The sequence below is a fragment of the Populus trichocarpa genome, chromosome 1 (genome assembly GCF_000002775.5).
Source record: "Populus trichocarpa isolate Nisqually-1 chromosome 1, P.trichocarpa_v4.1, whole genome shotgun sequence".
In the NCBI taxonomy this organism is placed as follows: Eukaryota; Viridiplantae; Streptophyta; class Magnoliopsida; order Malpighiales; family Salicaceae; genus Populus; species Populus trichocarpa.
In genome coordinates this window covers 2,756,445-2,769,856 of record NC_037285.2, presented here as the reverse complement: position 1 = coordinate 2,769,856, position 13,412 = coordinate 2,756,445, and the positions used below count along the sequence as shown (strand labels likewise).

The window sequence follows — 13,412 nt, the reverse complement described above, 5'->3', positions numbered from 1 at the left end:
AAGGTCAAGGGCTTCAAATTCATGTGAAAAACTAGACATGTTGATTTATTATATTTTTAGTGTTTATGGTGGTTTAAATATTTATTACAATCATAAATTGTTGTATTTTTTTTAAGAAAAAAAAATCTATCCCCTGTTAACAATTCATTTATGCAAGGAAAATTGTAAAGATAAAACAATTGAAGTTGATATTTTATTTATAGAATTAAGATATTTAAATGGTAGCAATTAGTGTTCTTATGATTTGGTGATCTAAAAATCCTCAGTCCTTTCCAATTCCATTAGGATGAAACATCCAAGAGAAAAATTCAAACGAAACTAGATGAATGGACTAAAACTACCCAGATTTTATTATACATCATAAGGGTTCGATTGCACAGTTGATAGTACAGGGATTAATTTGTAAGAATCTTTAAAGTACAGGGACTAAAAAGGTTATAAGAAACTATAATCCCTACCGTACATAAACTGCGACTCCACCCGCACAACCACATAATCCAACGGCAAGCATAACGTGCTTTCTCGGAAAAGCAGAGAACCACGCCGTAGAGGCCAAAAGCACCAGTCTTTCTTGAGCGAGAAAACAAAAATTCGTAATCAAAGCATTAAGAACACCTCTTCCTCCAATTCTCTCAGGTACCCACAATCTAGTTTCTCCTTCTCAAATTAGGGTTTTAATTGTTTTCAATAAAGTTTTTATTTTTTTGAAATACTTTGCTTAGATTGTTGAAAACAAGATGTGGGCAGCTTCTTGCCTGGCGTCATGCTGCGCTGCCTGCGCGTGTAGTGCATGTACGACTGTAGTATCTGGGATTAGCAGACGATCCGCCAGGATCGCCTACTGCGGTCTCTTTGCTTTGTCTTTAATCGTTTCCTGGATTCTCCGAGAAGTTGCGGCTCCTCTCATGGAACAAATCCCTTGTAAGCCCTTTAATTCCCGTTGTTTTTTACCAATTTAATTGTGATGATGGTGGTGGTGTTAATAATTTTTGTTGGTTTTGAATGGCAGGGATTAATCATTTTCATAAGACGCCGGATAGGGAATGGTTTGAGACAGACGCAGTTTTGCGTGTTAGTCTGGGGAATTTTCTTTTTTTCACTATATTGGCTATTATGATGGTTGGTGTGAAGAATCAGAAGGACCCACGTGATAGTTTGCACCATGGCGGATGGATGGCGAAAGTTGTTTGTTGGTGTCTTTTGGTGATCTTCATGTTTTTCCTTCCGAATGAGATTGTCAGCTTCTACGGTAATTGGTTGTGACTTGATGGGATGCTGTTTATGTATTGAATTGTGGTTTTGTTTAGTAGCTTTGTTGTTTCAAAGTGTGTTGGCTTGTCATTTGTCAAGAGTGTTTGTTTTTCGGTTTGTTATGCAATTTGTCGAGGACTTGTTAAGACTCAAGTATACTGAATGTCAATGGCAAAAAGGTTTCTGTTTACGTACTCACATAAAGGGTGATATATTGGCAGGTCAACGACCTACTACTTTGAGGAGAAAAGTATTAGCCAATTTGAGTAGGAGTGACAGAAATGAACTTATTTTAGGACTTCAATATCCTATATTGTGTCTGTTAGTTGGTTCATATTTCTTACCAGATTCTGTTTAGGGTCATCGATAGATATTAATTTGCATTATTGATATGATGTTTGCTAAGGCGACGCTTAATCTGAAATTCTTAACTTGTGCTAACTGATGACACGCTATGGCAGATTGATTGTCTGCCTTTGATGTTCCTGTGTCTTTCTTTTCCTGCCAAACATTTTTTTGTCCGACATGAACTGACAAGTTAAATTTTTTATTTGCAGAGTCAATTTCCAAATTTGGCTCAGGATTGTTTCTTCTTGTTCAAGTTGTGCTTTTGTTGGATTTCGTTCATGGATGGAATGACAAATGGGTTGGATATGATGAACAGTTCTGGTTAGTTTTGCTTTTTCTTTCTTCTCTTAGTTGTCTTCTTGTTTCCATTCTACAACCAGATTAACCAATTCTATTTTGCAATTTTATTTATATAGGTATGCCGCATTATTTGCTGTGTCATTTGTCTGTTATGTGGGAACATTTGCCTTCTCAGGACTTCTCTTTCATTGGTTCACTGCATCTGGACAGGACTGTGGATTAAACACTTTCTTTATTGTTATGACCCTGATCTTCGCGTTTGTTTTTGCTATCGCTGCACTACACCCTGCAGTAAGTTTAATTCTTTTTGTGTTCCAACTTCCAATAAATCAAACCATTACGACTATTCATTTTACCTTGTCACAGATGTTTGTGAAACTGATACATTGTAAGAAGGATGTGATTGATGCCACAATTGTTTTGTTTATATATGTTGTTTCTAATGTAGTTTGAACAGGGTAACCCTTCAAAATTGGTTCATAAGGAGAATAATACCTTTGGTTATGCAATTATCAAAAAATGGCTAATCATCTCTCATCCAAATCATCAAGAATTGCAGTTGAACATGTATTCTCCAATAATAATAATAATAATAATAATAATGCAATTGGTCCAGGAATGATACAAAAATAAGAGCAGGATTTAGCTTGATCAATTAGACCACTGGTCCTATGACCAATATCATGAGATTTTAAGCTTTTAGTAGCTGTAAGTTACATTAACCTATTATGGTTATAGGATGTTTTAGTGGCCAGTCCATTTTTATTTCATAAAAAGGCTCTCTTCAATGTGTTAATAAACTTTGGAGTACTGAACTCTTTGCATATGTAAATGCAAGATGTATCTAATATTGTCTCTGTATCGAGAGACTTTATGTTTTCCACGAATGATAATGTAAATGTTGGAACTTATATTGATTTCCCAGATGCAACTGAATTCCTCATGGTCTGCAGGTATAAAGAAACTGCTGTGTCATGCTCATGTTATGTGTTCTTTGTCAAAGAAAATCCTGTTTTGAGTCTTCCCATGAGGATTTCGTATAGTTGTTCTATTTGCATGTTTGATAATTTCAAATTATTGTTTGTTATGTTAGTTTTGATTGATGCCTAGAGTGCATAGCTTCACTTGCTTCTTTCCTGGTAATAGAACTCTTGGTTTGTCATCTCATAGGCTGTCACTTTCTTGGAACACAGGTAAATGGAAGTGTTTTGCCTGCTTCAGTTATATCCTTGTATTGCATGTACCTATGCTATAGCGGACTTTCCAGCGAACCAAGGGAATATGAGTGCAATGGTCTTCACAGGCATTCAAAAGCTGTTTCTACTAGTACTCTTACCATTGGTCTGCTTACAACTGTTCTATCTGTAGTCTATTCTGCTGTCCGTGCTGGATCCTCTACCACCCTGCTCTCCCCACCAAGTTCACCCCATGCTGGTAAATCTTTAGCAAACATTTCAGACTTTTGATGTGTAGTGTCCATATGATATCTCAAGAATCTGTTCAGAAATCTTTTGAATTAAAATGTTTCTTCACCTGAAAGTTTCCAAAACTTAATCTATTATGTCCGTTACTGATACGAGGTAATTGAGACTGCCTACTTTTCTGCACATGTTTTTTTTTTCTCTTGGTTAGGACCGCATGTTAAATGTGCTTTCATGAGAATTTGTTATCACTTCCCCTATCCCACTGATATGACAATTTTTGCTTGGAATCTGACATTTGGCTTCTGGGTTAGGTGCCGACAAACCTTTGCTTCCACTGGACAACAAGCCAAGTGAGAAAGAAGAAAAGGAGAAGGCTAAGCCAGTCACATATTCCTATTCCTTCTTCCACATCATCTTTTCTCTTGCGAGTATGTACTCTGCAATGCTTTTGACTGGATGGTCAACCTCGGTAGGGGAGAGTGGAAAGCTGGTAGATGTGGGGTGGCCCTCTGTATGGGTTCGTATTTTGACTGGGTGGGCAACTGCAGGTCTCTACATCTGGTCTCTGGTTGCTCCTATTCTGTTCCCAGACAGGGAGTTCTGAGTCTCCTACTCTCCTTGGTGATATATATATATTAATGAATGTTGCAAATTGGTGTATATGTAACGCAACTTTTGACTTGTTTCTCAACAGAGAATTCCACAGATTGTACTTTTGATGATATGTAAACGTGATTTCCATGTATGGCTAACCTTTGGTTACTGAAATCTGGTTTCTTCTGTCTCTACCTGTCCTCAATATTAAAGAACTTGCTTCTATAGCTCTGAGTGTTACAAAGGAAAAAGTAAAGGACTGATTGTTGAGGGAATGAAGGAACAGGAAAAAATAAATAAGTCGTGTTTTCTATGATTTGAATGAGACGTCAACAAAGCACTGTTAATTTTCACTGTTTGGGAACGATGGAGCATAAGTAAATTTATTTCCTAACCTTTTTCAAAAGGAATGGAGATATTTTAGATTTCCCCCACCAAACAATCTTATAAAAAACATTAAAAAAAAAAAAGGATGGAGCACGATTTCCTTTATTAGGTGATTCTTCTTCTCAGTCAACTATTATAAATTGGTTTTGTAAAATTGATGTTTAGTGGTATCTATAATCATGAACATGCAAGGTTAAATAAGATAGGAAAAATATTATATATAAAAAAAAAAAATTGGTAATGTAACATAGGAGAAAGAAAAATACATAGGTTGCACTAATACCCAAAATGTTTTTTTAAAAGAATTTGTCATTTAATTTTTTTATTTTCTATTTAATTATTTCACTTAGTTTACTTTGAATGGCGTATAATGTTTTGTTTTGATTGGCTTTTAAGGAGAGGCTCTTGTAATATTAAAAATAAATTTTGATATTAAGTTAATGCTTGATTAGAATTGATAAAATAAAATTTTATTTTATTTATTCAAACCAATTAAAATTTTAGAGACTTTATTTCAAATAAAAATAAATATCTATTTTAAAAAATAATAATATTTTTATCTCAGCTTATCAACTTAATATTAGATTGAAATCAACATATTTATTATTATTATTATTATTATTATTATTATTTACTAGCATAAATAATTATTAATTTATCTTATTGAATATATAATTTTTAATTTTATTGATTCTGAAAAAACGTTAACGTTAACAATGGCCACGCCATTTTTTTCCGTTAAGAAAAAAGGCCCCATTCGACAAAAAAGTGCATGGAATCAAACTAGTCAAATGCTAAGGGATTTGAGATGTCTTGGGACATCACAATCCCTTTAAAGCTAAGAAATTCCCTTCCTTTTTCAGAAATTTTATTTTTGAACGCTAATGCCCTTAATTTTTTTTTATTTTAAATGAACTGAGATACTCTTATTTTATTAATAATAACACAATTATCATAACATTTTAACGTTTAGCACTACACCACATGTTCGCACTATTTTTTCATAAAATATTTAGCTGATGTAAGTGCTTTCTAAAGAAAGAAAAATATTTAATAACTCGATTTATTGTTCTGAACAATCAAATAAGATGAATAAAAAAGAGATAATAAAAATAAACGGATAAAAAAAACAACTACAATAACAAGGGGAAAAAAAATAATGTTGTTTAATTTTCAATCAATTAAATATAAAAAATATATAATAAAAAAGGATAAAAAAACTCAATGCGAGTCAACCTAAGGTAATATGATAAACATATAATTCGAGGATTAAAAGGAAAGTCAGCTCAGGTTAACTCGCATTCTAAGTTACGAAGAGAGGATAACCTAATAGAAAATAAATCAAAGAAAACCATAACCAATTTTTTATATAAAAATAAAAAACAATGTCAAACGATAAAATTAGAAAAGAAAATAAGTCATAAAAAGGATGCCAACCGTTGTTAGTTTTCAAACCTGCGACCCAGAACATCAAATTGAAAGTACGATGCATGGAAAAACCGTGAAGTCCAATCTCTAAGAAATGAAACATTAAAGGATAAAATTAGAAAAAAAAATATACGAAAAGATTCAAAATAAAGAATAGCAATTAAAATAATGATGGTTAAAATCAAAATAAAAATAAATTAGAGGACAAAAATAAATTTAGATTTGAGGGTTAAATTGAAAAGTATAATAACCTTAACAAAAAGATAAAGAAAAATCAAAAGAATCACGACCAAATTATAAAAAAAAAATCCTATAAATTTAGATTAAAGAATAAAATGAAAAATCAATATAACTTGAATAGAAGGGCAAAGTAAAAAAAAATCATAAATAAAAATAATAATAATCAGAATGCATGTGTGTGTGTGTGTGTGTGAATATGATGCAAAAAGAAGGAAGCCGACCCACATTAACAGTCCAAAACTATGGCACAAAAAATAAAATCAAGATAACCTGATAAATAACTATTTTAAAACCTGATTTGACCTGACAATTTGACCCATGACCTAAGTGATCTGGGGCCTAGGTCATGCTGGGTTTCAATTAAAATAAGAGGAGAATTGATCCGATATAATTCGGTTAAAACCCCGGGTTGACCCACAACCCAATTGGCTATAGAAAAACCTAGTCAAAACACGTTAACCTTTTTCTTTCTTTCTTTCTTTTCAAAATGATGTCATTTTTATATTTTTATAAATAAAAAAATGGGTTAACTAGCAACTAACCCGAGTTAACTTGAGTCAACCCACTTAACTCATGACCTCGAACTTGCCCTGGGTCGACTCCCATGTCGGGTTTGAAAACTATGTAATAGATAACTTTTAAAACCCACGACACTGGTCATTGGAACAAATCATTATACATAGAAAAACTGAGAAGTTCATTCCTCAATAAATCAAATATTAATTGAAAAAATTGAAAAAAAAATAATACAAAAGGATCTAAAATAAAAATAACAATTAAAAGAATGAGAGTGAAAATAGAAATAAAAATAAATTAGAGGAAAAACAATTATATAATAAGATGGTTAAATTGAAGAAAACATTTTAACATAAGGACAAAAAAATTGAAAAAAATGAAGATCAAATTATAGCTCGGATCGGGTTGAATAAGTCAGTTTTATTTCAAGGAGACATTAAAAAAATTGGCGATGATAGTAAATGAATAAATTTTTTTTTAAGAAAAATGACCACGATAACATAGAAAAACAAATACCTAGAAGTATATAATTTCATAAAAAAAACTCGGCTCGAGTAAACAAGAGGTTGTATGACAAACATATAACCTAGATAATAAGAAGCAAGTCAAATTGGGTTAACCATCAAAACCTGTGGACCAGGTAATGAGATCGGGATAACCTGACAGATCACTTTTTTAAAACTTGACCTGACTCGACAGTTTAACCTATGATTCGGGTGATTTAGGGTGTAGGTCAGGCCGAGTTTCAACAAAAATAGAAGAAAATTTTACATAGTATGATCTGATCAAACAATTTTATTAATTAAAAAATTAACCCCCCATGTTTATGAGATTAACAATAAAACCTATTTGAAAAGGGCTAAAAAGCCCTTGGGTTCATGGTTCATTTTTCCTTCATTGTAAGGGCAAAGTTGACTTTTAACTATATTTTTAAAGAATAAAAAAACTAATTACCCTTGTCAATAACTTCACCTTTTTTTTTAGAAATTTTAGGTAATTAAGTTGCTTAATTATTTGAAAAGTTATGAAAAAGATATTTATATCTAGTACAATTATTAAATGTCTAACGGACCATGTAAGAAGACCATGATATACCCTAAACTAAGGCTTATGATTTTCTTGGGAAGGGCAAAAACATCACAGTGGTGAATAGAAAAATGTATTTATGACTATAGGAAATTTGCCTTCCGATTTAATTGTTTTTTTTATGTGTGGTTATGTGCATAATTATTAAAAAAATATTTATCATACTGACAAATCAAGTATTTAAATTATTAAAAAAAAAAACTTCGTTAAATTCCTCATGAATTTTCACGAATGAACCAAACACAATAATTGACATCTGAAATTTTAAGGAACGCAGTCTCAATAGAAAGCACTTTTGATCCCCACAAGTTTCTCCCTTCCAAATTCTAATCACTCTTGAGCACACCGGAATATAGTGGATAATTGCCTGTGTTGTGGTGGAGATGGGAGTTTAGAGGTGATAATGGCAGCGGCAGCTTGGTAGCAACGTGCACCTAATCAAAGTGCATTGATTCCTTATAAGTGCATGATCTATCTAAACCACTGATTGTGAGTTGTAATTCATTCGCTATCATATTTCAGCTAGACATTAGAGAGTACAAGAGATGAAGAGAGAATTGAAGGCAGCTTTTATCAAACGCCATTCCAAAACCCATTATCAAAATTAATTTTCAGGATTCATAGTTAGAAACTATAAAGTAAACCAAACACTACCAAACTAAAGTTTATCACAAGGACAAGGACCCTTATATAAAATCAAAACTACAAATCAATCTTCAAAATCTGCACCATTTTCCAGTAGATAGTTGGCTGCCAGCTCCTCGTTGCGATCACAAGCCAAAAATGCCTCAATGACAAGGGCTCTATCGAATCCCATTGCCACAAGCTATAGCAGGGGAAGAATAAGTGTTAGTAAACACAGAAAGACAGGAAAAGTGTCAGAACAGAAACCAAACAAACAAAACAAGTCAGAAACGGAGTAAACAAAGGAGGCATACCCGTTCAATAGCCTCTTGTTCAGCTGGGGTCACATTGATAGCATGGGGCATATCTTGGTCAGGTTGATCGAATATATCCCTGAGAAAAACGGATCATGCCATATTGTGGCATCAGTATTCTATCATAGAAATTATGGGAAAAAGATTTATGTAGCAAATACGAAATTTATCAATAACTACCAAACACCAATGATGATGAAGACCTAATTAACCACCATCAGCTAGATCCCTTTATCTTTTATGAACCAAGATACTTGCTTGGAAGACTTTTCAGATTTCACCATAAACACCAATAAAGTTACTCACCCTTCAGAACCATCAAGAGGTTCATTTATTAACTGAAGAAACTCTGCATTATGCTCTTGAATCATTCTTAAAAGCTGGGGGTTTTGCTTTCCAAGCTCCTGGAGCATGGGCTGTAACAGAAGTAGCTGATTTAACTTTGAGACAACAAATGTCACCATAAAAAAAAAAAATAAGAGAAATGAAAAGGTACCTGCAAGATTTGTGGATTTGCTTGAACCATTGAACGCAATGCTTGAAACTAAAATGCAACAAAGATGGAAAAAACAAGACGTCAATGTACAAACTTGATAATCACTGGAAATCCTAAATCAAGTAATAGGCAGTAAATGAAACATAGAAACTTTGATAAACATGAGAGATCCTAAATAAAGCAATATCAATGGGTAATTTGGCAATTGGCATTAAATGAAATTTAGCATCCACCCCAAAACCCATCTAAGCATATCAAGCAAAACAGTTGTACACTTAGTTATAAATCCATACCTACATATTTCCTGCCTTTATTCATGATTTTCTCACAATTTATTACACTATTTTTAGATCCAATACCATGAAAGAGCAAGAGAAGTAACTTTTTTTAATAAGAGAGAAATGGCCCAAGCACATGCACATGCACATGAAGATTGGTGTGAGATGTGAAGACCAATGGGTTTAGCATTTAAATGCATTGCATTTAAAATCCAATACAAGAATAACAACAAGGTGTAAGGAACCATACTTGTTGATTGTTTCTAAGGAAATCAAGAGAGCCAAGTACGAGGCCGGCGTCGCCTCCACCACCAGAAAGTGTCTGCCGGATGGGTTTCAAATCAATAACAGTAACAAACACTATACAGCTAATACATGATGAAAACCCTCTAAAATCTGAAGCTTTACCTCAGGAAACATATTCAATGGAGAAGAATTAGGTCCTCCTGGTGCAAGTGCAGGTGCTGCCGGAGCTGCACCTGTTTCAATGCCCTGATCTGCAGGAAACCGAGCCACTGGGACAGCAACTTCTGCTGTTTCTGGAATGCCCTGAGACAGAATACTGGTGTCAATGCTAATATAAGCAACGATTGCTACAGGCTACACACAGGATTTAGACTTACAGAGTACAAGTAGTCCACTGCCCGCTCTGGGTTATTATAGGCAGCTCGAAGTGCACGAGTAACTGTTTCTTTGTCCCAGTTTCCACCACCTATATCCATTATTTGCTGAATAGTCTGCTCCAAACTACTGCCAGCAACTAAATTGGAAGCAGCTTGACCATAGGTATCACTCTGTGCACTGCAGCAATTACACAGTATTATCACCATTAGAATAGGCAAGAAAAAAAGCTGCGGATTGTAGATAACAGGTTTCTTAAAAAAGGGTAAATATTATAAAATCACCCTCAACAAGATCAGATTGTTAGCCCTCAATTGTACACAAAGCAAGAATTACATCGAACTGAGCTGGATCAGGCATTAACAGCATGCACACACTAGTAGGTTTTAGTTAATATCGAGAACCAAAAAATCATCATTTTCTTCAGGAAATGCTAATGGCTACATTAAGAGAATAAAAAGAAAATGTATACTATGAAATTGTTAGAATAAGATTTCCTTAAAATATCAGACACACGGACTTAAAATCCACGTGTAAGGAGGGTAACATGCATCTGACCACTCTAATCAATTTTAGTATTGACAGATATGGTCTCTCCTTGACCGCATTATCCAAGAACTAAAAGATGGTTGAACTTAGACCAGCTGCAAGTTACCAAAAAAACAAATCATGCCCTCTACAATGTCTAATCTGGTTTTTTACAGAACATTTACATGGGCCTCGGATTTATGCTTTAAATGAACTTTAGCTTCTTATATTCAGGACAGCTCACTCTGACAAGTGATGGAACTATCCATAATAAGCCCTTTGAATCAATTGGATTGCTGGTAATCCTCTCTGAAACATGCAAGGTTGTATGGAAAATGTGTCATGCCATCCCTATTAGCAAAGAGTAACTTTGTTATGTAATTTCAAAAGGGAGTTTCCAACTCTGGTTAGAAGTTTGAGGACATATCTTAAAATAACAAGAATATAAGAGCAGAACAAAATCTCATCCTGTTAACGAATCAAATCCTGTCTTCAAGTTTCTTGCCATGTAATTTTAAAGATCTCGTATATGTTCCAACTTTGGCTTGTGATGGTGAGATTAAAAGGGAAAACTTATAAGCAAAGTAGACCACTTGAGGTTGTTGCTAAATTTCCATGGCAAGTACAGAATTCTTCTTCAATACAAAACATATAAACCAGTAGCACCAGTGTACCCCACAGCAAAACAGTCACCAGGAACTAAGTTACACCTACTAGATCGGTATAATGCATTTACTAACAAATATCATGGCTTCAGTTGGAGGGAAGAAAAAGGAGAATTGCACTATAAGCAATGCAACCCACTTGAGGTTGTTGCTAAATTTCCATGGCAAAGTATATGATTCTTCCTCAATACAAAACATATAAACCAGTAGCACTGGTGGTCCACAAGACAAAATAGGCCGAGAAATTAACCAAGAACCAAGTTTCATATACTAGATCAATATCGTGTATTTATTAACAAATATTATGGCCATATTGTCTTAAAATAACCAAAACATATATAATGCAACTCAAGATAAAGCATGTACTTGGCTGTTGCTGTGTCAGAAGCAGATGCACTCTTTGAGGCCCTGCAATGACAGATTTATTATATAAGAAAGATAAATTCAGTTATTTCAGAATAGTTAAAAACAAAAGGTATTTGTGGTATATATAGCTTACGGTGCTTGAGCATCAGGTGCGGGAGCATCAGGAGTCGAATTTGAAGTTGGTGTGGTGGTAGGTGGTGTAGAAACAGGCTGGTGTACATAAACATAAGAAAGGGATTAATTAAAAAGAATAAAAAATATACAAGAACAAGACCCTACCAGGAGAAAGGTAAAAAACAAGGATGAAAAATACCTGGGTGGATGAAGTCCCAGCTGCGGCTGTTTTACTCTGTAACGATAGCAGATTGATGGAAGTAAATGTTAAAGGTCGAGCAAATAACAGGAGCATTAAAGCATAAAGTCCAAAACTGCTCATGCAGTTCATGAACAAAACACATAAAAATGATGTTGACAACAAATGTGGATAAACACAAGCCAATGCGCTTGCAAACACTTCATGCAGTTTCTACAAAATATTAATTGGAAAAGGCTAACAGGGCCCCTTAGGGAACTCTTTAAGTGATTAGTAGTTAAAAGTGGTTAAGTGTTGTGATAATTAGACAACTTTGATTTCAAATTTTCATCTAACCACCATTACCTACCCGTCAATTACAGGTTAACCGCCACAGATTTCATTTCCAAATTTGTAACGCTGTTGGATGAAATGCTCGAAATTCAACTGGTCTAATTATTAAAACATTTAAAGACCGTAAGCTACGACAAATAATTCGGATACTATCAAGAGATCAGTTATCGGTAGTTATTAATTTTACACTGGATTTACTCACAAAGAAACTACAAAATCTCTCAGCTCCACATAAGAGTCTTTACCCGAATATATTGTTCACCAAAACAATCAAAATACACCAGTAATGCAATACATGATCGCACACTAAAAGCCACGAACAAAAACATCCAAAATTTCATACAAAAAAATCCCGAAACACCAAATACAAGCCCCGAAGAAATTCACATTGACGTCATCAAAATCATCAACATAAGCATAAATATAGCATGGATTAAACATTAACAAAAAAACTACCAAAATAATCAATTAAACATTAAAACCACAGCATAGGATTAACAAATTAAAGGCTGGAAAAAAAGAAAACAAAAGTAGAACCAAAAAAAATATTACCTTGCTAAGCATGACAACAAGAAAACCATCTTCGGTAACCTTATTATCAACTAAAGTAGTCTCATCTTTCAAGACTTTCCCATTATGAATCAACAATTGTTGTCCACATGGGTAATTGTCTTTTCCTTGCACGTCTTCGATATTCTTCTTTACACCCATTACCTTCACATTTTTTAAAAAATATCATTGCTTAAAAAAATAAAAAGAAAAATGCAGTGCTAAGAATTATAATTAAGGTTTAATTACTTACAGTGTCGGTGGGTTGAACCTTAATTTCGAAATGGCTGCCTTTCAGTGTCTTGACGGTGAGCTTCATTGTGGCGGAGAGATGCAAAACCGACAGCGTTGTTGGGAGGAAAGAAACCCTAGAGAGGATCAGAGTGGGCTGGCTGTGGCAGGTGCAGCAATTTATAAAGAGCTACCAAATTAAAAGAAACAAAGAGCTGAATGCGCGTGTGGATTTTTGGGTTTAATTTGCTGCCTGAAGCTGCACGCCTTGGTCACGTGACTTCAGCCATTTAAAAAAAAAAGAACTACCATAAAATATTAAATAGGATATTGGTCAAGTCTTTAAAATTTTATTTAATTTTTTTGTAAGTAAAAAATGTTTTGAAATATATATGTATATATATATATATATATATATATATATATATATATATATATATAGTGTATTCAACCTTGCAATTGTATAAATAATCATGATTTTTTTTTCTTATAAAATTCAAGATATAATTTTAATTTTTTT

At 33.7% G+C, this 13,412-nt stretch overlaps 2 protein-coding genes across 2 annotated transcripts; one reads left to right on the top strand and one right to left on the bottom strand.

Moving 5' to 3' along the window:
• Positions 1 to 468: 468 nt before the first annotated feature.
• On the top strand, positions 469 to 4,091 carry LOC7455778 (uncharacterized). The gene is made up of 7 exons (XM_002297657.4): positions 469 to 636; positions 723 to 921; positions 1,010 to 1,249; positions 1,809 to 1,920; positions 2,016 to 2,190; positions 3,093 to 3,333; positions 3,635 to 4,091. Exons 2-7 carry the CDS (start codon positions 738 to 740, stop codon positions 3,925 to 3,927), a joined length of 1,245 nt encoding a protein of 414 aa, XP_002297693.4. The 5' UTR covers positions 469 to 636; positions 723 to 737; the 3' UTR covers positions 3,928 to 4,091.
• A 4,051-nt stretch (positions 4,092 to 8,142) lies between these two features.
• Positions 8,143 to 13,100, bottom strand: LOC7476798 (ubiquitin receptor RAD23b). Its single transcript, XM_006368602.3, has 12 exons — positions 12,915 to 13,100; positions 12,665 to 12,826; positions 11,780 to 11,815; positions 11,600 to 11,676; positions 11,467 to 11,508; positions 9,910 to 10,087; positions 9,695 to 9,835; positions 9,537 to 9,608; positions 9,009 to 9,056; positions 8,819 to 8,928; positions 8,513 to 8,591; positions 8,143 to 8,400 (listed from the first exon to the last, which is right to left on the bottom strand). The coding sequence occupies exons 1-12, from the start codon at positions 12,978 to 12,980 to the stop codon at positions 8,284 to 8,286; spliced, it is 1,128 nt and encodes a 375-aa protein (XP_006368664.2). The 5' UTR covers positions 12,981 to 13,100; the 3' UTR covers positions 8,143 to 8,283.
• Positions 13,101 to 13,412: the final 312 nt, after the last annotated feature.

Bases quoted from the DNA above. Each gene is read 5' to 3' on its own strand.
- LOC7455778 (XM_002297657.4), top strand. From the start codon at position 738: ATGTGGGCAGCTTCTTGCCTGGCGTCATGCTGCGCTGCCTGCGCGTGT. The intron at 1,250-1,808 runs GTAATTGGTTGT...TTTTATTTGCAG, and splicing joins TGAGATTGTCAGCTTCTACG to AGTCAATTTCCAAATTTGGC. The intron at 2,191-3,092 runs GTAAGTTTAATT...CTTGGAACACAG, and splicing joins TCGCTGCACTACACCCTGCA to GTAAATGGAAGTGTTTTGCC.
- LOC7476798 (XM_006368602.3), bottom strand. From the start codon at position 12,980: ATGAAGCTCACCGTCAAGACACTGAAAGGCAGCCATTTCGAAATTAAG. The intron at 9,836-9,909 runs GTAAGTCTAAAT...ATTCTGTCTCAG, and splicing joins CAGTGGACTACTTGTACTCT to GGCATTCCAGAAACAGCAGA. The intron at 8,929-9,008 runs GTACCTTTTCAT...CTTCTGTTACAG, and splicing joins CAAATCCACAAATCTTGCAG to CCCATGCTCCAGGAGCTTGG.